Source organism: Crocodylus porosus, unplaced genomic scaffold, assembly GCF_001723895.1.
Source record: "Crocodylus porosus isolate Cpor-Errol unplaced genomic scaffold, CroPor_comp1, whole genome shotgun sequence".
In the NCBI taxonomy this organism is placed as follows: domain Eukaryota; kingdom Metazoa; phylum Chordata; order Crocodylia; family Crocodylidae; genus Crocodylus; species Crocodylus porosus.
In genome coordinates this window covers 16,732,362-16,755,294 of record NW_017728951.1, presented here as the reverse complement: position 1 = coordinate 16,755,294, position 22,933 = coordinate 16,732,362, and the positions used below count along the sequence as shown (strand labels likewise).

Below are 22,933 nucleotides of genomic sequence, written 5' to 3'. Positions count from 1 at the left end.
CCATGTTCATCTTGGAGTCAATGATGACTCCAAGATCCTTTTCTGCCTCTGTACTGACAAGAAGGGAGTTCCCCAACCTGTAGGTATGGTGCCAGTTGTTCCTCCCCAGGTGCATCACTTTGCACTTGTCAGTGTTGAATCCCATCCTATTCTCATCCTCCCATCCTTGTAACCTGTCTAGGTCCGATTACAGCCTATTCTTCCCTTCTAGCATGCCTACATCCCCCCACATCTTAGTGTCATCTGCAAATTTGAACAGGGTGCTTTTTATCCCTTCGTCCAAGTCACTGATGAAGATGTCGAACAGTGCGGGCCCGAGGACCAAGCCCTGCAGAACCCCACTGCCCGCATCCCTCCAACTTGAAAATGATCCTTCCACCACCACTCTCTGGGTGCGGCTCTCCAGCCAGTTGGCGACCCAATTGACTGTGTGGGTGTTGACACCACAGCTCCCCCCAGTTATGCTGCATTATAACTTATCCTTCTGAGAAGTAATAAACAGTATCATGCAGAACACTTATTGGCTCAGCTAAGGCTTGCAGTAATATTGTTTAGACTGTGTGTAGCCAACTGAAAGTTAAGCTAGATCAGACAAAACTATTTTTACTTGCATCTAATATATTATGTTACAATTATTACTAATATCCTATCAATTTTTAAGAAGATTATACAGTTCAGCAATATAAGGTACTTAAATCTGATTATTTTTATTAAAGTTTAGTTGTGCTAGGTAATATGAAATAATCAGTGGATCTTGGTAATGGGGAATGAGCAAAAGGAGTTTTTTGATAACACTTTCTTAATATTAAATTAAAATTTATATTGTTGAAATGCTTCGGAAATTGCCAGGTACGATGACAAATGTAGCTGAAGCCAATGTGAAGTATATTTATATTTAATTACCCAGGCCTTTTCAACATCCAGAGTTAAGTTAAATCTTATGACATTTGAAAACCATTGTGGTTACCAGATTTTTATTGAATTTAAAGTTGTTATATTAAGTTGTTATAGTACTTTTTAGTTTTAAACTATATTTACCTGTTTGAGCTGAACATACAAACATAGTAAATGTAATTGAAATGATATAGTAAATATTGCCCTTTTCTTTTACTTAAATTGGCGCAGTCACCTTGAAATATCCAAGCTGACTAATTTTCGATCTTTTCATATTCATGTTCATATCATTTCATTCAAAAAGTATATATAACTTTAAATATGTTCTAAGGCCAGAAATTTCATTAACATTATTCCTTCTTAAAGCTAATAATTCATTTACATTGTTAAGGATTGATTTATTCACATTTTAAAATTTACTAAATTTACTCAAATCCAAGATGCCCTGCTCCCCCCCCATTCAATACGAGGGAAAAAGCTGAGGGGCTTAGATTCAAGTAAAAGTATAGGAGGGGAGTGGTTAGTACTCTGCTGAGCCACCCTCCCCTGGTTGCAGCTGCTTACTTTGCCACCCTAGGTCTAGCTTAAGTCAGGGCTCTGCTTCAGGGCACTTGCACAGAACAAATGCTGCATTCAGCTTCTGCCCAACCATGTAGCATGGTTGTAATGGCAGCAGCTCCAGGGAGGGCAAGCAGGAGGCTAAATGGTGGTGGTGGGGATAGTTGCTAGAGGGTGCATGCACCATGGACAGGTGCAGGCATGGAAGGGTGGGAAAGCAGGAGGGGGACCAAGTGGCAGGGTCAAGGTGCAAGACGTTTGTAGGCACTGAGGGGAGGGCAGGCACTAGGAGGGCAAGAGGTGGCGGGACAGGTACCAGGGGTACAGGCAGCGTGGGCAGTGTAGGCTCAGGGCAGACAGGCACCAGAAGGTTTAAGTGGCAGAGGGGATAAGTGGCAAGGGGCAGGAATCATCTGACTTGACTCCCCAGACCTCCTGCCTGTCTCCCTCACACTGCTTGCTTCTTGTCCTGCTGCGGTGATGGGGTAGAAGAATTTTAAATGATCCCAAAAATAGATTCTTTACATGGAAAATTATTGTTAAAATATGCTTGGAATCCAATTATTGGGGTGGTCATTTTCAATTCTAAATTGCCTTGGATTCAGGTTGGTACAAGTTAGTACAGTAAACTAATTTACTCCACAGCAGGATAGTACTTGTAAATACAAGCAGAGGGTTTTTTTACTCCTCAGCAGTGTATGTGTAGATGTTGCCTCATCAGGCTGGGGCACAAGGGTGCTTCAGTGTGGGGACTACTTGCCAGACAGCCAGCCCAACACTGAAGTACCTTCCTGCTCTAGCCAGCCCCTCCACAGCATGTTTTTCTGGGGGGAGCAGCCCCAGGCTGGCAGGCTAAGCCTCTGGGTCCCCTGCCAGCTCACGCTACTCCAACCAAGCTCAATGTGCTGTGATCCCGGGCACATGTGAAGACATGGAGCCTGGGAGCAATAAACTCCAGGGTAGTAAGCACTGGAGTTTATTCTTGCACCTTAATATGCATATATAGACCCTCCTTGTATGTGGCCTTAGTGAAGTTTTTATCACTGAATTAACTAACATACTGTAGATGTTTAACTTTCAGTGAATATGGTTTTGTGCAACTTAATACTTTAGTGTGAAACTGCGTCGATATATAAGTATAATGACTGCTTATATGTGGTTTGAAGGATGAAAGTTATTAATGCTTTAGTTCACAATGATTTCCACAGGATTGTTCATGCTAAGTAAGCATTACTCTGAGTAGCATGTGCCTTCAGGATGATGGCCTTACTTTCTAAAATATATTTATGTCTTTTATATGCATTTTCCAGGATCTAATTCTTGGCTTGTGCCAGAAACAAAAGGAGCGATTGTACAAGGTGGATATGGTCATACTAGCGTGTCTGATGAAATGACAAAATCCATTTATGTTCATGGTGGATACAAAGCACTACCTGGCAATAAATATGGATTGGTGGATGACCTTTACAGATATGAGGTTAATACTAGGACATGGTAAGTGAACTGAGAATACATGAAACAGATCAAAATAAAACAACCATTTTTGTTGAGTTAATGCATGCACAGTGGTGAATATTTAAAAATGTTGTTATGGTAATAATGATATTAATATAGTGATTATTTTACAATATTCAGTAAATAGTCTTTTTAAAGAAAATGCAGAGACGGTTCTCCGATTAACCTCAGGGCATATTAGCATATTGTATATGGTCAAGTGAATATCAGAGTATTTAGAAACTTAAGGCTTTAAAATATCCCAGTGGTGTGAGGTCAACCTGTATAAGGTGTATGTTAGGGAAGAGACCATGGCAAACTCCAATTCCTTAGATGCTGTCCCTAGGTGTCATTTATTTTCTCAGGGGGATACCAAACAATTCTCCAATTCTCTTCTAACTAAATTGTTAATAAACTCTTTGGGACATGGATTGTATCTACTTGGATACATTTTCATTATTTTACAATACTTAGCACATAGGGGTTTCCATATAAATTTAAGGCTTATGAATGCTACTGTAATACAGATAGTAATGGTGTCTTAAGGAGGAAAATAGCCCCATCAGTAGGGAGAGCCTCCCCCATGCACTCAATCCAGAAATAGTGAGAAAGTGATAGCAGCATATGATAACTTTTTTTCTGCCTTTTATATTTTGTTTGATTTTTCCCTGTTATCCTGTAATGCATTCCCATAACAATGTGTTCTCTGCTTCTCCTTTTCATGAAAATGTGGATGTGTGAGATCTGAAAAATCCTGTTGCAGGGCCAGGACCCATGTGGCACAGCTTGGAGAGGCCAGGCTCTGTGCCTTGCTGTTGGAACCAAGTTGTGCCAGGCTGGGCTGCACCTTGGACAGGGCTGGTGGGGCTGTTCTGCTTCCCTTGCCTCCAGCGATGGCTGCTGCTGCTCCTGACCCTGCCTGTGCTCCTGCCATGCTGCACTGCTCTGTGTGGGTGGGCAGGAAGCTTCAGCAGGAGGCTCCTGTCCAGTGTATGGAGCTGTGGCTCCAGCTCCCAGCTGCCTTCTACCTTCTCTGCCAACCTGGCTTAATGAGCAGCCCCTGCTGGTGGGTGGAGCAGGTGGAAGGTGGTCAGGAACTGAAGTTGGATCTTCATGTGCTGGGCAAGAGCTTTCCACTGAAGCTTCTACCCTCCTTGAGTGGCGCAGTATAGTGCAGTGCAACGCGGCAGGAGCTGGAGTCGAGGGGAACAGAACAGCCCTGCCGGCCCCAGCCAGGATGCGCAGCTTCTGGTGAGGCTATTCCCAGTGCAGCTGCAGCCGGCTTGGTACCGCTGTGCTCCCCTTGCCTCCAGCGGCCACTCCTCCCACTGCTGCCTCCTGCTGTGCTGCTCTGGGTGGACATGGGGGAGAGGGAAGCTTCAGCCTGGCTGCTCCTGCAGGAGGTGAGGGGAGTAGAAGAACATCCAGCTGGCTGCAGCCACACTGGGAACAGCCCCACCAGAAAGCTGTGTGCTAGCTGGGGTTGTGGGGAGTGCAGTTGCAGGCTGTCTGGGTGGCAGCCCCATGTTGAGTATTGCAGGGCCAGCTGTGGGCTGGATCCAGCCGGTTGGTGGGCTGTATTTTGCCCACCCATGCCCTGCACAAAGCTTCTGTAACTGGTATGTGCAGTACATCCCTGTGAAGACTGATATATGCCTTTACCAAGCACCATGAAATCAAAGAAGCCTCTTGGGTAGACGATCCATGTAGCAAGGCTGTCTTTTAGGTACCATTCATTTAGGGCAGAGCTATCAACCTTCCCCATGGTAGTGTTGTATGCTGTGCCTCCAGGCCACACACTGTGCCACTCATACGCTTTGGGGGCCTCTCTGCTGCGTGAGCAGCACTGGTGGCACGCAGAACCCTTGGGTCCTGCCCCTTGCTGCGTGGGCAACTTGCAGCCCCTGGCCCATTTGTTCCCTGTCAGGCCCTCTTACAATGCCAGCATCTCTGGTTTCTGTTTTAAGTTCCTTTCTCAGAATTCTCAAAACCAGACAAACATAATTGGTTTTGGTTTTGTTCATAGGTAGTCTCAGATATTAATATTCTGTCTGAAAGCTTGATGATTCTGTTTGTCAGTTCCTTGTTTCTCAAGTTTAATTTATGAATGCTGCTTATGTATTTTATACACACGCTGACCTTTAAATTTTTTCCACCTCAGAGCTGTTTCGAGATCAAGATCTGTGTCTCGGAACATTTTATTCCTTCAGCTTAATATTTGCCTTGGGCATTAGTGGCTTCACTTTAAGCATACAGGGTTTGCTTTTGGGTCAGCTTGTTGGAAATGTTAAGAAATGTGTAAGTTTGATTTGACTGCGGAGTCTTTATTTTAAATGCCACTAGCTTACAGCAATTGGCAACATTAACAAACGGATTTTTTTTCTTTTTTCCCCCTCTATTGATCTATTTTTAAGACAGCAGTACCAAAATACTATCCTATTATGCTCATTGGTTGCTTAAGGCTTTCTGCTAGGTCCCTGACAGACATTAAAGTAAAGGTGGAGTGAGATCTGATGTGGGTTCCCAACAGTTGCACTGGCTGCCATGCCACACTTGCATGGCAGGAGACGTAGGATCTTGCATCAGATCTCATTGTACCATATTGCCCATGCAGGGCAAGCCCAACCCCAGGCTCTCCCTGCACTGGCAAGGAGCAAGCCTGGCTCTAAGCCAAGGGAGCATGCCAGTGTGCTCTTGCTGCTGGAGCCCCGTTAGGTGATGGGCGTTCCCAGCATGTGTCCCTGCAGCTGGGAGCCACTGTCAGATGAGCAGAGCTCTCAGCCACAGGAGTTCATGAAGTTCTCTCCCAGCTCCAAGCCCTGACTGGGCTCTGAGCTGTGGGGAAGCATGATGTGCTTCTTGTTGGGGAACCCCAGTCAGCTGAGGGGGGCTCCCAGCCTCTGGAGCACATGAAAGACTTAAAAGACTTCTTAAGACAGTCAATTCATAGTTTCATAATAGCTAGGGTCAGGAGGGACCTGAACAGATCATCTGTTCAGCCTGACCCCCTACCACAGGCAAGAATGAATGCTGGGTTCACAAGATCCCAGACAGGTGATCATCCAACCTCCTTTTGAGGGTGAGGACCACTTCCCTGGGAAGTTGGTTCCAGGTTCTGGCCACCCTAACTGTAAAATGTTGTCTTCTGATCTCTAACCTGAACCTATTCTCCGTCAGCTTATTACCATTATTCCTCATCACCCCAAGTGGTGCTGGGGAGAAAAGGGCTCTACCTATTTGTTGTTGATCCCCCCTGATGAGTTTGTAGGCAGCCACCAGGTCTCCTCTCTGCCTCCTCTTGCTGAGGGTGAACAGGTTCAGGTCCCTCAGTGTCTCCTCATAGGGCCTGTCCTACTGCCCTCTCACCAAGCGGGTGGCCTCCTCTGAACCGTCTCCAGGATGGCCACATCCTTTTTAAAGTGCTGTGCCCAGTACTGGACACAGTACTCCAATTGTGGCCTGACCAAAGTTGCATTGAGGGGGAGTATCAGTTCTCTGGACTGGCTTGAGATGCATCTTTGGATACATGACAAGGTATGGCTGGCCTTGCTAGCTGCAGTCTGGCATTGGCGGTTCATGCTCATTTCCGCCTCCTGTGCTTTCAAGAAGGGAACTCCCCAGCCCGTATGTATGCTGTGGATTCCTTCTCCCAAGGTGAAGCACCCTGCATTTATCTACATTGAACCCCAACCTATTCTCATCTGCCCACTTTTGTAGTCTGTCTAAATCTATTTGCAGCCCCTCTCTCCCTTCAAGTGTGTCCACCTCACCCCACATCTTAGTGTCATCAGCAGACTTGGACAATGTGCTTTTCACCCCCCGTCCAAGTCGCTGATGAAGATGTTAAACAGTGTGGACCTGAGGGCCGAGCCCTGGGGTACCCCACTGCTCACATTTCGCCAAGTCGAGTAAATCCTGTCCACCACTACTCTCTGGGTGCACCCCATCAGCCAATTTTTTACCCATCCAACTGTGTAGGCATCAATGCCACAGTCGCTTACTTTATTGATGAGGATGGGGTGAGAGACAATGTCAAAGGACTTCTTAATGTCTGGAAAGACTATGTCCATGGTGACACCATCATCCAAGGATTTAGTTACTTGGTCATAAAAGGCAATCAGGTTAGTCAGGCAGGACCTGCCTTTGATGAACCCATGCTGGTTGCCCCTGAGCATGATCTCCCTTTCAGGCCCCCCACAGATGTGCTGCTTGATGATTCTCTCCAAGATCTTCCTGAGCACCGAGGTGAGGCTTACAGGCCTATAGTTACTTGGGTCCTCCTTTCTCCCTTTCTTGAAAATTAGGACCACATTAGCCAGTTTCCAAACCCCCGGCACCTGGCCAGATGATCATGAATGCTCATATAGTCAGGCCAAGGGCTCTGTGATGACCCCTGCTAGCTCCCTCAACAGTGGAGGGCATCTAGACCTGCAGATTTAAAAATGTCTAGCCCTTCCAGAAGATCCCTAACTACATCTGCACTAACTGAAGGTCTGACAGAGCTCTCCCCTAGATTGTCCCTACCTCTGGTAGGTGGGATGTCCCAATCCCTGTTCAAGAAAACGGAGGCAAAGAAACTGTTGAAAATATCAGCTTTCTTGTCTGGCGTAGCCACAAGATTTACTGTTTGCATCTTGCAGAGGGCCTACATTACCAGGTGCTCTCTTCTTGCTCCCAATGTACTTGAAAAAGGACTTTTTGTTGTCCTTAATCCTAGATGCTAGCCTGAGTTCCATCTCTGCCTTGGCCTTCCCAACAGCCCGCCTAAACTCACTGACTGAGGAGGAGTACTCCTCCTTGGTGATAGCTCCTCCCTTCCACTGGTTGTACGCCCCCCCTTTTAGTCCTCAGGCATTGCTGAATGCCCTTCCTGAGCCAAGGGGCTTTCTGAGCACTCTTGCCCACCTTGCTTCTCTCAGTGACTGTTATCCTTTGGGCCTGGAAGATTGCCCCCTTAAGGTATGACCAACCCTCGTGGACTCCCATCTCCTTTACCTTCTGGGCCCTCAGTGCCTCCCCCACTAGTCTCCTTAATTCATTGAAGTTGGCCCTTCTGAAGTCAAGGGCTTTAGCCTTGGTGTAAGCCCTTGACACCCTGTGTTGGATGGTGAAATCCAGCAGGTGATGATCGCTATTGTCCAGGTGGTCAAGGACCTGCAATCCCCTCACCAGGTCATCCCCCCGTGGCCAGGACCAGGTCCAGCAAGACGTTACCCCTAGTGGGGCTATGCACTTCCTGGATAAGGTGAAGGTCCTGTAATACAGCCAGGAACCTACGCGAGCAGTCAGACCTGGCTGTCTGTTCCTCCCAGCAAATGTCTGGGTAGTTTAGGTCACCCATGACAATAACATCCCTTGACCTAACCGCCTCCATAAGCTGGCTGGAGAAGTCCTGGTCCAGCTGTTTCCCCTGGTTGGGTGGTCTGTAGTAAACACCCACCGTAGGGTCCCTTTCACCACGCCCCCCCCTTGTAGTTTGACCCACAGTAACTCTGTCCGATCCTCCTCTAACCTGAAGCTAATCCTTGATGATGTGAGGTGCTCTTTGACATAGAGCGCACCCCCCCCACCTTTCCTCTCTGTCTTGTCTCTTCTATATAGGGTGTATCCCCGAATGCCCACTGCCCAGTTGTAGGTAGGGTCCCACCAAGTTTCTGTGAGCCCTACTAAGTCTGGGTTCTTGCAGTCAGGAGGAACAGTTCCTCCTGCTTACTCCCCATACTACGAGCATTAGTGTAGAGGCACTTAAGGCCTCCTGAGGGTGCACGTGCCTCCCTCCCACTCCCAGGACAGTTGTGGCCCCCTACTCCCAGGACATTGATGCTTACCTGGGCTTCCCTTCCTCTTGTCACCCTGCATGCTGGTGAAGCATCCTCTCCACTTGAAGCGGCCCCTTCCCCCAGCGAAGCTAGTTTAAAGCCCGCTGTACAAGATCAGCCAACCTAGAGGAAAAGATATGTCTGCCCTTAGGGGAGAGGTGAAGCCCATCCCACCCCAGCATGCCCTCCATACAAAAACATGGGTGAATGTCAAAAAACCCGAAGCCTGCCTCATGGCTCCAGCTCCGAAGCTACCTGTTAACCACGTCAATGCAGGCCTCATGATGCCTACCCCATCCATTTATTGGGAGAATGCAGGAAAATACCACCTGGGCTCCCATCTTCTTCAGTTGGTGTCCCAAGGCCTTGTCCATGATGTTATCTGGCTGGCCTTTGGATGCATCATTTGTACCCACATGGACCACAACCAGTGGGTAGTAGTCAGAGGGCTTCATGATTTTAGGGATGGTCTCTGTGATGTTGCGAATCCTTGCTCCAGGCATGCAGCAGACCTGCCGTGACCAGGGCTCCGAGTGACAGATTGGACCATCGGTTCCCCTCAGGATGGAGTCCCCAATGACCAGAACTTTACATCTCCTTCTTCTCAGGGTGTGCCTTTTCTGAGCCGGTGATGTAGGTTGAGTGGCTTCCGTTTCTCTGGGGACCTGTTCTTCTGCCTCCTCCTCCAGGGCTGCATACCTGTTCCCGAGGGGTGTCTGGGGAGCAGGCACAGCAGTTGTATGAGCTGCCCTGGCCTTGACAGGAACCTGCTGCCACCGATTAGTTGGGCATTGTGCACGTGGGGTCTCTCCGGTGGATTCCTGTCCCTGCAGAGAATGGAAATACATATCAATTTCATCCTCTGCCGCCCGGATCCCCTGCAGCATGCTCACCTTGGCCTGGAGCTCTGCCACCTGCCTCTCTAGAGCCTGAAAATGCTCACAAGAGGGGCAGGTGGGGGAGTCTCCAGACCTCAGTCTCAACCCTGGGGATCCCACCCAGCCACCCCCATAGCTCGGGGGGGCAGGTAGTTGCCAGGCCCCCCAAGGGCTCCGTGTGGATGGAAGCCTCAGAGGAGCCCCAGAAGGGCGGCACCACTGGGGCAGGGCCCCTGGCAGCACTCCGAGTGCAGATAGTTCTTACCTCTCTCCTTGTTGGTGGAGTCTCCTTCCTCCTGAGGAAGACTTTCTTACTGCCCTGCCTGCTTCTGCCTGTGCGAACGCCAGCGCAAATGCCGGCGTGTCCCTACAGAGCAGGCCTGTTTGCGCAGCTCGGGAGCGCAGCTCCCTGCCCGGCTCAGGAAAAGCTTGATAAGAACCACAAAACTATTACATGTTTTGCTAAATAACTTTGTGGCTTGTTCCTCATTTTATCACACCATTAATTAATTGAATGTGTGGCCATGTCACTGCCTAAGATGTGATTAACCAGTTAATCATGTGTTAGGTGCAATGTCTGTCAGGGGCCCTAATTTGTTAAATGAAAATAATATGGAACTCTTTATTTGAGGGAACATTAAGTAATACAATACAAGCGTTGGCAACTTGTTTAATGCAAATGACAGAGCATCTAAAAGCCTCCTAAATACAGGTAAGTGTTGGGGTTTTTTTTTTCCCCTCTCCCATAATAATTCTTTTGGGCTTGATACTGTCAAATCTTCATTCTAACTAGTGATAGCAGTGGTGACGTGTTACTTCAGCTTCTACACTGTCTTCATATCATGTATCCTGGTGATGGTTAAGCAGAGACTATACCCTCAAGACAGTTGTGGCCTATGTTCTTCTCATGGTTTCTCTTGAGAAATTGTCTACTGCTCATTATTTTCCAGGATATCTCTCTCTCTCTCTCTCTCTCAGTGGCACCTGAAATACTGTACACAAATACTTTGTGCTCTCTTCTTACATGCAGAGCACAAAGTCACTTTTTTCAGCTACCACAATGCAGCCTTTTGTGTTGGCAGCTTTTGAGGTCTCATTGCTACTTTTTATTTTTATGACACCAACATTATGCTAGGGTTGTAACAGAGCTATGAGGACTATATAATCTCTGCTTTGAGGCACTTAACGATGCAGAAAAGGAATAGAGGCAGTTATGATCCGAACAGAGAAGGGAGAGGGCTAAAATTAAACAAAGAAACATGTTGGCATTTGAATGGTGAAGTTGAGAACAGATCTTATTAGGTATCCATTTCTGGCCAATATGTAGAGATATGCACATGCACTTTTTAATAGTGACTTTAGGGATCTTGATAATGTATGCAAGACTGAACACTGCCCAGGACTTGCATATTCAGCAGGAATAAAAATATTTTAGGCTATAGTTGTTTCTAACACTTGCTACCTTTCCTTTCATCTCAAAATTACATGCTTTGAGAACAAAAGTGTTAGGGTTTTTAAAGGTCCAAAATGGTGTATATAGAGTGCTATTTAGTGAGCAAGTGCTTCAATAGCTGAGTGCCCTCCACTCAACTGAAGTTCCTAGTAGTTCAGACAGAGCAGTATTTTTCAACATGGAACCTATGCAGTAATTTATAAACTGCTCTACCTTCTATGGGGAGAGGAGGTTGTATAGCTTGGAAGTCCTCATTTCAGAAGAAAGAGAACTAGTTTTCTGGAGAGTTGGCTGGTTAGATTAATCAGAAGAGCTTTAAATTAAATATCAAAAGTGGGGGGAAAGTGCTGTAACACAGGGATGAGCAAAATACAGCCTGTGGGCTGTATCTGGCCTGCAGTTGATCCTATCTGGTCCACTGGCCACCTGAGAAATGTGCCAGGAGCATGAAGAAGGAGGTCTGTGCACTGCACAGCTCCACTCTGCTGCAGCTGGGGTTGGACTAGGCTGTAACTTTGATACCGCTCCTAAGTTGGTGCCTAGGCTTGGTGCCCATCTCACCCACGCCTAGTTATGCCACTGGTTTATGTGGGATGTTAAAGTCAATGGTTGCAAACCATTTAAGAATGATCAAATGAGAAAAAAAGTGAAAAAATGGTATTACTTGTTTCTGAATAACTAGTAACTCACAATATGAATTTTGAATGGATTATTCATCAGTGTCCTAACAGATAGAGCCTCCGGCTGGCCCTTGTATGCCTAGATCAGGGAAAGCCACCTCTTTGCACCAATCTTTTGTGCCATCCTCCCCATGGATCTGGAAATCTGGCAGAAGGGCAGCAGCAATTGCTGCCACTGCTTGCCTGCTACCAAATTTTTGGACCTGAGGGCCACATGGCTAGGTACTGAGCACCGTGAGTTAATAGCAAGCATGTTTATTTAAAGTGCGAATACATCAAGTCAGTGTACTAACATATCACTGTATGCTCTGGAAGCAGCTGTGCTAAATGAAACTGGCATCTAAAGGCAGGAGATATAAGAATTCTTTGAAAGATGGTACATCTTAAGTGGAATGATTTTAAGGTAAATGAGGAAGTTAGAAAGAGAGTGTAACGTGAAATCTTGGTACAGGGTCAGGAACAGACAGAAAAATAGTGGAAACTCTGCGCAAGGCAAACAGATGATAGACTGATAAAGAAAATCCATGCAAGCACAAAAGTCATTCTGACCTTGAGGTTTATCAGTGACTACATGGCTGGCCATTTTAAGCAGAGATCTAAGTAGGTTGGTTATAACAGAAGAATAAATGTGATGGGAGAACATTTTTAGGGAGGAATGAAGGGTGCTTCCTGCATCTAAAAAGGTGCTTCAGGATGTGGAGGAGGTGCTCGAAGCTGAAAACAATTATGAATCAACTAAGATGAGAAGAGGAATTTAAATAGAAAAGTATGTGTGGCAATTGGGATCTGTTTATGAACATCATAGTAGACTCCCAGAATACCATTAACGAGAGGGGGAAAAACCCCCACACTGACTAGAAAAAACAGCTCTGCTTTGAAGAGAAGTGGAAGCAGCCAAAAATTAACACATGGAAAATGGATGTTTGATTACGATGAATACGTATTAAAAACTAGGAATTAAAAAAAAAATTGGTAAAGGGAACCAAAGGATACAAAATATCCAGCAGTGTTTAAAGATGGTATGAAAGAAGGTGATATATATGACTCTTCTTTCCCCCCTAGCCATGGTTTTTGTCTTTGGTTAGATGAAGTTGTATAATTGTCAGTAATAATACAAAGAAGACAGAAGTACACAGTGAGTATTTCTGTTCTCTGTGGGGGGTGGGTGGGGCAGAGGAGGTAGCTAGATAAAGTATTCCCATCAGATGATGTTGTTGATGAAAACATGTTCTAACGGTAACTAATGAGATGGGAAATGACCACTGAAGATAGATACTTCAAACCAGGAGGTCTGAACAACTTTGCATCAGATGTTTTAAAAGGGCTGGTCAGAGAGTTCCCTTGACTGTTAATGTTAATTTTTCAATAAGCCTTTGAAAACGAGATGTTCCAGAGGACCAGAAAAAAGCTATTGTATTGGTGTTTAAATATATGAAATAGGTGAATGGGATAATCCAGGTAATTACAGGCCTGTCAGCCTGTTATCAGTCCTGGGCAAAATGATGCAACTGGTGTTTAAAGGCTCAGTTATTAAAGAATTAAAGAGGGGTAATGCCAATTAATATGGGCTTACACAAAATTGTTCTTGTCCAACTATCTTGGTTTGTCTTAAGGTATTTAGTTTGGTACTGCGTAATATTTTCATTAAGAAACTATAATGTTACAAACTCAACCAATTAAATATAGAGTTTTAGTAGAGTTCCACAGGGATTGATTTATGTGAGATTAACCTTGTAATCTTGGTTCTTACCTCCTTTCATTCTTGTTTTGTGTGCTTGTAGCTATCTCTTCTGAGTTGTATTAAAACATGATTACTTGCCTTTCTGAACAGAAACCATATGTTTATTTTCTCTTGGGTGGCATCAAGCACATTTTGTATACCATAATAATAATAAAAGCAAGAATAACATATGCTCTAAATATTTTAGAAATAAAATATCAAGAAGTTAGGCCAAAACTGTTTTTAAAAATGAAGCTAATTTTAGGTTAGCAAAACACAGTTTTGTCATGCTCACTCTGCAAAATGTATTCATTAGAAATAACAAGAAAATGCAACCCACATTCAGTTAATAAAAAGATGTGAAGGCTAAAAATGGAAGTAAATTGAAAGGTAGGAGTATGCTTATGGCCTCACTGAATTATTTTAATTTCTTCCTACTAAAAAACCCATGTAGTTTTAGGTAGTCATTATTAAGCCCTTTTATGGTATTATTTGAAGCATAGTTTTTGAAGGGCAAGATACTGTATCTAGGTTCAACACCCACTTCTTAGCTTTTCGCACATGATAATTCTTATCAGTTTTTAATGACAATTTTCAGTGTATTAGATGATTGACATCATCATGTCAAAGTAATGAGACATACTATCATATGAAGAAACCGCAATGATGTAAAAATGATGGTAAAAACATTATTAATGCAAACCTAGCAGACCACATTATACAATCAGAAGGAAAGGTTGTGAACCTAAGGCAGTATTAACCGTGTGAAATAAATGGCAAAATTGCTTCATTGTATATGCAGAGTGTGCAGTTCAGAGCAGAGTCCTTAGCATTAAATCCTTGTGACTACTCACTTGAATTAGGGGCAGTAGAATAGGGCAACATGAAAGAAATTGTGTGCTCCTGGTCAAAGCAGCTTCTCTGAAAATGGTAAAAGCTAAACCTGGAAGTGGCTGTTTGTAAAAAATGTAGTCTGAGGGCTTTGTTGGAAGAGGCTGAAGTTGGCACAAAGTGCAGATGCCCACTTCATCTATGGGATAGTTGATTAGCTTCAAATTAACCTTGTGCTCCGGTCTCCTTTTTAGCTTTCAGTTTTCTTCTGCAGTTATTTTAAAGCATTAATGCTAACATTCAACAGCCACTACTGCTGTGAAATTCAGCTATGCTTTGCTTCTTTAGCACAACATAGACCACAAAGCCCAAAGGCAAATGAAGGAACCAAGGCACAGACAAAAGTGTATCTCCTGGGTCTAACTCATAGCACTTCACAGAAAGTGCTGTGAAGTAGATCAATCTTCCTGACCCAAAAGTTGTTGGTTGTTGGGTCGGGAGTGTAGGTCACCGAGCTCCAATTTGCAACCCATCCAGGGAGAAGCTGCGTTTCTGCAGCCTCTTCCCCAAGCTCTGCCCCCCCACCTCTGTTCTGTCTCAGGATGGGAGGGAGGTCTGTTATGGGATTTCCCCAGCTGCACTTGCACTGGGGGCTGGATTGAAGCCCTCCACCTTGGGGAGGCTCCAGTCCACCCACCCCAACCTTCAGCATTGACTGGGTAAACACCAGGATGAGCTCCATTCATTCCCTTTCCCCCACTCCCATTCTGAAAACAGTGCCAGGATCAGTGCTGGGCTGCATCAGCCAGGCCCTGCTCCACTTTGGCAGATTTGGGCCTTTTTAAAATGCTCTGCAGCCATGCAGTTGTGTTTGGTCATGGCTCTAGAGCATGTCCAGAAGCCAGATTGGGTGAAAACTTTCATTTCTGTATGCACTTTAAGTGTTCTTACCTGAAATGGATCTTGGTGTGGAATGCACTACCACAGGAAATTAGGTGGTTCCTATCATAAACACATCTGGAGTACTGTGTCCAGTTTTGGGACCCCCTCTACAGAATGGATGTAGACAAATGAGAGAGAGTCTAGTGGAGGGTGACAAAAATGGTTAGGGGACTGGGGCACATGACTTCTGAGTTGAGGCTGAGGGATTGGGGCTTATGTAGTCTGGAGAAAAGAAGACTGAGAGGGGATTGAATAGCAGCCTTCAACTACCTGAAGGGTGGTTTTGAAGAGGTTGGAGCTGGACTGTTCTCAGTGGTGACAGATGACAGAACAAGAAGCAATGGTCTCAAGTTGCAACAAGGGAAGTTTAGGTTAGATAGTAGGAAAAACTTTGTCACTAAGAGGGTAGCAAAAGACTGGAACAGGTTACCTAGAAAGGTTCTGGGATCTCCATCCTTGGAGTTTAAGACCCGGTTAGACAAATCTTTGCTGGGATGATCTAGCTGAGGGGTGGTCCTGCTTTGAGCAGGGGCTTGAACTATATGACCTCCTGAGGTCCCTTCCAACCCTAATTTTCTATGATTCTGTGATAATACCTTTAGGAAATGCTGCACTGGCATTGGTTTTGGTCAAACTTATCCACTATAATCAGAATGGTAATTCCACAGTCTGCCTGCCCTAGTTCTAATGCCTTGGTTCCAAAAAAAAGGATAAATTCTCCAGGCAGTTTCTGTAACCTAGAAATAGAAGAGTCAGAGACTCTTTGAAGTCTCCTGAGTATTTTGCTATTGCCAGTCCCTGTCCTGTATTTCTTTAGCAAATATTATGTTTGATGTTTAATAGAATTTTTGCATTAAAAGTAGTGTATCATTAATCTTTTTTAAGCAATTTTTCTAAGCAATGCATAGTCTGTGATTTTTCAGATAAGTCAGTTGCTAAACTAATAATTTTATCCTATAGCATTTAATCTTTTTATTGAAGTAGAAGCATATTCATTATAATATGAACAAATCTATCACCTCAGAAACGATCAGAATAAATTATGCTCATTGCATACCACCTATGCTTAAATCAAGTGTTTGGTTGCATTTTATATAAGTTCCTAGCTGTAATTTTTCTCAGTGTCTATTATAGAAAGACTTTCATGTATTATAATGTATTAATATTTTATTTTATTTTCTAGGACTATCATGAAAGAGAGTGGTTTTGCAAGGTATCTTCACTCAGCTGTTCTCATCAGTGGAGCTATGCTCATTTTTGGAGGAAACACCCACAATGACACTTCTTTGAGTAATGGCGCAAAGTGCTTTTCTGCTGACTTTCTGGCATATGACATAGGTAAGCACTGTACCTAAGAGTTTTTGATCAATTGAGGTTTAAACTTCACAGACTTAATTTATGAAGCAGAATGGATATCTTCATTAAGAATCTCAACAACAAAAACATTTGAAAAATGGAATTTAAAAGTTTTTCTTATCATTTGTGATGAAACTCATTTGTTTTTTTTTGCACTGACACTTCTGTCACTTCCTTGTTTAAAGTATAAGCTAAAGATTAGGTAAAATGGAAAGAAAGAAATTGTTTTCTCTTGATGAAGAAAAAGATTGTTTTCTCTTGATGACATAATCAGTCCTCTCACTCCTCCACTGCCTCCTACCGTCCACCCTGAAAATGTTGCAAATCACAATATAGTATCTTTTTCATCTTAAGATCTTTATTTAGACATGTTCTTAAATTACTCTTTTCCAATAGTTATTACATTAGCATTTAAATGTAACCTGACAATCGGGGAATTTAGGTGATATTGAAACATTGTTATTTGGTAAGGTAGTGTTAACTTACTTGCCATGTTAAAAGTCCATAAACATAAGAAATGAAGGATGTTCTAATAATTTTAATACAGGCATACCTCAAAGATATTGCGGGTTCGGTTCCAGTCCACCGCAATAAAGCGAGTCACACAAATTTTTTGGTTTCCCAGTGCATATAAAAGTTATGTTTACACTATACTGTAGTCTGTTAAGTGTGCAATAGCATTATGTCTAAAAAAATGTACATACTTTAATTAAAAAATACTTTATTGGTAAAAAATGCTAACCATCATGGAAAAATGGCGCCGATAGACTTGCTCGACGCAGGATTGCCACAAACCTTCAATTTGTAAAAAACGCAATGTCTGCGAAGCGCAGTAAAGCGAAGCGCAATAAAACGAGGTATGCCTGTATTACATCTTTTGTTTCAAATCATGTTTAAAAATGGCTTTGAAAGTTTTGGAAGTGTTGTGACCAAGTTAAAGGGTGCAGGCAGTGTTAGCATTACTACTTTATCTAACCTCTCCTCCATACTAAAGTCCTTCTATAACACAGGTATGTTTGAAAATGTACCTTTTGAGAAGTTTTGTTTGTGTACATCTTTATTTAAGATTACACCGAAAACATAATTTTTAGTGGGCATGAAATATGCAGAATGCTAACAGACTGTGGTGCACTTAAATCACAAGTAAAATCTTAAAATGCTGAAAGAAGATATTTTGTTCTGTTAAAAAAAGTTAAACTAAGGACCCAGTCATGTTGAACACCTTTAATTTCTTGGTTTTCAATGGCAATTGCTATCTCTCTCATATTCATTAATTGCTCTTTTTTTCTATATGAAAACCTATGTACTGCAGCATGTTAAAATATTTTCTTAACTAGATCAGCTGCTTGTTTCTTGAGGTGCACAGTCTTTTTCAGAAGACTTACAAGCCAGACCAAATTAATGAAAAGGAAATGTTCTTCTTGGGCAATGTTTCCCCTTTGTCTTTAAGATTTCAGAAATCTCATTTTCAGTAGGACATTCAGGCTTTTAATTAATTTGTGTGGAAATGACCATAAAAAGAAGTCACATTATTGAGTAAATCTACTATCACAATTGTTTCAGTCAGAGCACTTTTACAGCTGGAAAGGGTGGAATTTATGCATGTTTTATTATATAATTAGAATGAACACAGTGACCACTATAATTTCATTTATTTTCAAGAAAAAAGGAAGATATTAGACCTTAACTTTTGGTGTAGTGTGATGGATTTATGCTGCACTGCTGTCACATTCTGGAGCATCGAGCCAGCTTAACCAGTCCGGCAAAGACCATCCTAGGCTGCAAATAAACAGTAGCGGAGGTTAGGGGGAAGTTAGCTTGCTTTAAAAATGGCTGGGTTCAAACCTTACACTTGGATCCTTAGTTAGGTTGGTATAAATGTGAGCTGTACAAAAATTTCAGGAAGGCTAGATCAATACAAAAATGCGTGACCGGATCTAAGTTAACCCCACCTCCAAGGCAGTCTAACTTAGGTCAGGTTGGCCATTTTTGTGGAATCAGTGACTGAAATTTATGGCTGAAAGTATAATCTCAATAACATATGAATCTCTAATTTACAGTTTCAATTTGTAGTTCAGTGTCTCGGGGCCTTGTTACACCTTACTCTGTGAGCTGCACACATTTTGATCATTGTTAATGCTAGCTTGGAAATTGGAGCAGTCGCACTCTTAGTCTAGAAATCTTCTCTGACTGTCCCCCACTTGCACAGCCGTGACTTGCCAGTAGAGGTCTGGCGAGCAGGGGCAGGACTAGGGGCTGTAGCTCTGAGTTGCCACTAGAGGGCTGGTGAGCCAGGGCAGGCGTCTATCCCTGTTCTACAGCCAGGGGTGTGAGAGTCCTGGGATATTGGAGGACTTCAGTTTAGGTGACACGCCTGCGGAGAATGGCCACACCTTAATGGAGCAGAAACTAGTGTAGTGCGGACCAGAGAGAATCCTGCCCTGGAGTGGCTTCACTTTGAGTACTTAAAGTGCACTACTTAATGAGTGCTTAAAGCCACTTTATTGTGTTAATGTGTGGACAGTCCAGAGGTTAAGAGCTCCAGGAGCTTCCCAAAATTACTGTGTAACAAGACTCTCAGTGGGTGCTGTAATGTGCTGCTTCTAGCACCATGGGGGGCTTGTTCTGTCATTGGCCCCAAAGGAAACACAGGATTTCTGAGTGTTTGAAAGATTTATATATTGCAGAAATTTGAACTGGGAAACAGTTTGAGTGTAAAACCTCATTTTCAAGGAAAATGTCCTTGACTGTATGGTTCTTTTACTCAGGTTAAACAGTGTCTATTAATCCATTTGCAGGAGAGGTTGGTATTGATTAGTTTTAAGTGTTTCCCTTCTCTTGTTCTCTTGGTAGAAAGGATGAAAGCTTAATTTTACATGTAAAATCCTGTCTTGTATTTGCTGCCCTGATACAGATGCACTTACTTACACTGTGCTTTATTAGCTTTCATTTTTTCCATTAGAGAACTAATGAGAAGGTTTTAAGGTTCTGAGCTGTATCCTGGCTCAGCTCATCTTTTGCTTTGAGAAGGTTGTGATAATCTTTGATTTATGACGAAAGTAACCTTTCTGTTCCAAGTAATTTGCCAGGACCTGGCCTAGCAGTAGACCTAAAAACGTAAGGTAGACAAATGTTTCTTTGAAATAGTTGCACGTAAATTGTCAGGCTCATGTCAGATTGGGGTTTGGCAGGATTTCGAGCAGTAATACGTTTTAATTCACTGTTAAAGTACTTGTCCAAATTGTCCCTGAGTTCAAAACAGAAGGTTAAATGTGTATGCACCTATGTCAGACATAACATTCATATTTTTCATACAGTGCTTTGTTTAAGAATGGTAACTGGAATACAAGGCTGTTTCAAGCTGTACCTCAAGTATTCAGGAGCGAAAATGGGACCGTGTGTGTTTATTACAGCAAGAAAGCTGGCATGTGAATATGCAATTTCCAGGGTTGGATGGGAAAGAAGGTTCTGACTCTCCTGATCATTATCCTCAAATTGGTGAGGTTTTAAGACTTTTAGTAGACAAGTAGGTTGCATCTCAAATGGAGCGTGAGGAAGAACAGTATTTTGCTTAATCACAATTGTCAGAGCTACTTGATACTGATTAGTAGTAACACTTTTCTAGAAGACATTCTTTATGGGTTAGCCTAGAGAAATGGATAGTGGTTTGGCTGGAGAAAGTCGGAAGGAAAGCACCACTAAGGAGTTTAAAAATGTAATAGTATGACATTCAAAATGTATATCAAGGTAAATTTGTTAGCTATCTTCCTATCCAGCAAGCACCTGATCACCCTACCTCTTTCCCAGTAACTGATGCTTATAGGTAGGGACCTACCAAAATCAAGGAGGCAGGTGGCCAATTTCCTAGGCCAGCCACCCATTTTCATGGGCTTATCATGGCAGGGTCTTCCCCCCAACACACACTCTTCTTACTGGCCAAGGGGCCCTGGTGGCCCTGCCTCCATGCTGCTGATTGATTGAGAAGGCTGTCCATCATGCAGCTCCACCCCTTGCTACTGATTGGTGGAGAGGGGTGAGGCTGCATAATAGGCAGCCCTCAGCCAGTCAGCTGATGTGTGGGGGCTGCAGCCATCTTGGCTGCTCCCCTTTGTTCCAGCAGCTCCCACTCTTCCGCCTGGTGGGCTGTGTAGCCAGGCTGCAGCCTTTAAGAACTCCCACTGGGGAACCAGCATTTTATTTTTAGTAATTTTTTTTGTGCGTTTTGTGGACATGGATTTCGTGGACAAAGCCCGATTTTTGTGATTTTTATGAAATTGCAAATTGAGTAGGTCCCTATTTGTAGGGTCTGGTATCTGAGGCAGATTTGTATATGGGGCTCAGTATGGTCTTGTAAAAAAAATAAGTCTTGGTGAATAGGAAGTGTGAGTCTTATACCAGTAAGGGATAAATCTGTTAGGAAATCCAAGCCAGTAGTATACCACAGGACTAATTTGTTAAGTTTAAGCAATATTCCCATGAAGTATATAATAAAACTGGGTATGCTTTCCTGTTTAGTTTCAGGGACATTTTCTCACTTGTCTGTGTGCAGAAGGTAGGAACTTGTTAATTAAAGTTGCAGAAAAATGTTGGTGGAGGACTGGAAATTATACAAGAATTATTGGCTGGCTTTGAGAACCAGTTATAGAAATAGGATGAAATGTAATAATATAAATTGCATGATTGAGGGTTTTGTAAGAAATTTTGGTATATGGTGGAGGCTTATGACATGGAAAAGACAGAGGGCTAGAAAAACTTAGTTGCATTACTTAATCATAAGATGATTGTGAGCCACCAATGTGATGTATCCATGAAAAAGCCAATGTAATCCTAGGATGTACCAAAGAAGGTATTCTCATACAGATAAGGAAATATTAGTACCATTGCACAGAGCCCTGTTAGACCTCATTTGGAACTGAACACAATTCTCTGGTTAATCATGTTGAAGAAAAATAACTTCAAAATGAGACAGGTGCAGAGAAGGGCAGCTGGGATGATCAGGGGAATGGAAAGCCAGTTTTATGAAAAGACATTAAAAGAACTTGGCTTATTTAATCTAGCAAAATATAGCCTGAGAGGAAACATGATTCTTAGGTATAGATACGTTATTGAGGTAAATGTCACTGGGGGAGAAAAGATACTTAAGTTGGAGGACAATGTGGGCAAAAGAACAACTGGGTAAAAAACTATACATCAGAGGTGTAAAATTGTGGAACAATCTTCCAGTATTGAGGGCATACGTTTTAGCTGGTTTTCAGAGAGCACTGGATAAGTTTCTGGGGGTTATATGATATGGTTACCTACAACAGCAGGGGAATTGACTCAGTAATCCAGGAGGTCTCTTTTAGTCCTGTTTGTGTTCATAATAACCTTGCTATTTGCTCTAATTATGGTACAATTTTATATATATTTAAAAATATTATCTTTGCCCAAACCTCTGGTACATTTATACCAAGAAAAAGTGAAGTCAAATTGTAAGCACTAGTGTGTCAACCAAAGGCTATAAAAAAAGATACCACCCAAATTTACAACTACTGCCTTAAAAGTTTAGGGTTACAGGAAGCCTGCTGTTTTAGTCAGCCATATCAGATGATCATAATTTTTTCATATGCCCATCTTATAGAAGACTTCCGTTAACTCATTATGTTCCATCTGGAAACCATTTGGCTTTTTTGCTGCTATTGTACACATGACAAAGCTGTTCTAGAAGGTAACACCTCTCTCAATTAGAATGGGGATGAGCAACATACAGCTCGTGGGCTGGATCCAGTCGGCAGAACCTTAAGGACTTTGCCCATGCCTGTGTTGGGGCTGGGCAGTGAGGAACTGTGCCTACACCATAGCTGCAGGCCAGAGATGCGTTGGCAGGGAAAACCTTTCAAGAACACCATCATGGTGGTGGCAGTGGCAGCTGTACTGGAGTGCTGGCCTGTCGTGGACCTAATCCAGGTTGTTTCGGCCCACAGCTCTACAGGAAGGAAAAAAGTTGCCTACAACTGGGTTAGACATGTTCTTCTAATTTCCCATCTAAATTTAATCCTGGCAAGTTTCTACAAATTGTTCTTTAGCTTGGTGTCCATGTATTTTTACAGAGGAAATATAGATTTAGAGGTAACACTTTTAGGTGAAATCCACTGCCATCCTTAAAAATAGTGTTGCTCACCACTTTCATGGAAATTTATGAATAAATATACAGATTTTGCAATAGTATCAGAGAACTAACAAATCTAGATCCTGTCAGAGCAAACGGGGGAGATGACTTGCAGATATGATATGCTAATATTTTGCTAATATCTCCTAAATATTATAAA

General features: G+C 43.2%; 1 protein-coding gene across 3 annotated transcripts in view; it reads left to right on the top strand.

Annotated features, from left to right (window-relative positions):
• ATRNL1 (attractin like 1) overlaps positions 1–22,933 on the top strand; it is a 969,676-nt gene that overhangs the window by 177,711 nt on the left and 769,032 nt on the right. For all 3 annotated transcript variants that reach the window (XM_019555783.1, XM_019555782.1, XM_019555784.1), the window contains exons 9-10: positions 2,763–2,946; positions 16,453–16,607. In XM_019555783.1, coding sequence (XP_019411328.1) covers positions 2,763–2,946; positions 16,453–16,607 — 339 coding nt within the window. The remainder of the gene's footprint in view (positions 1–2,762; positions 2,947–16,452; positions 16,608–22,933) is intronic.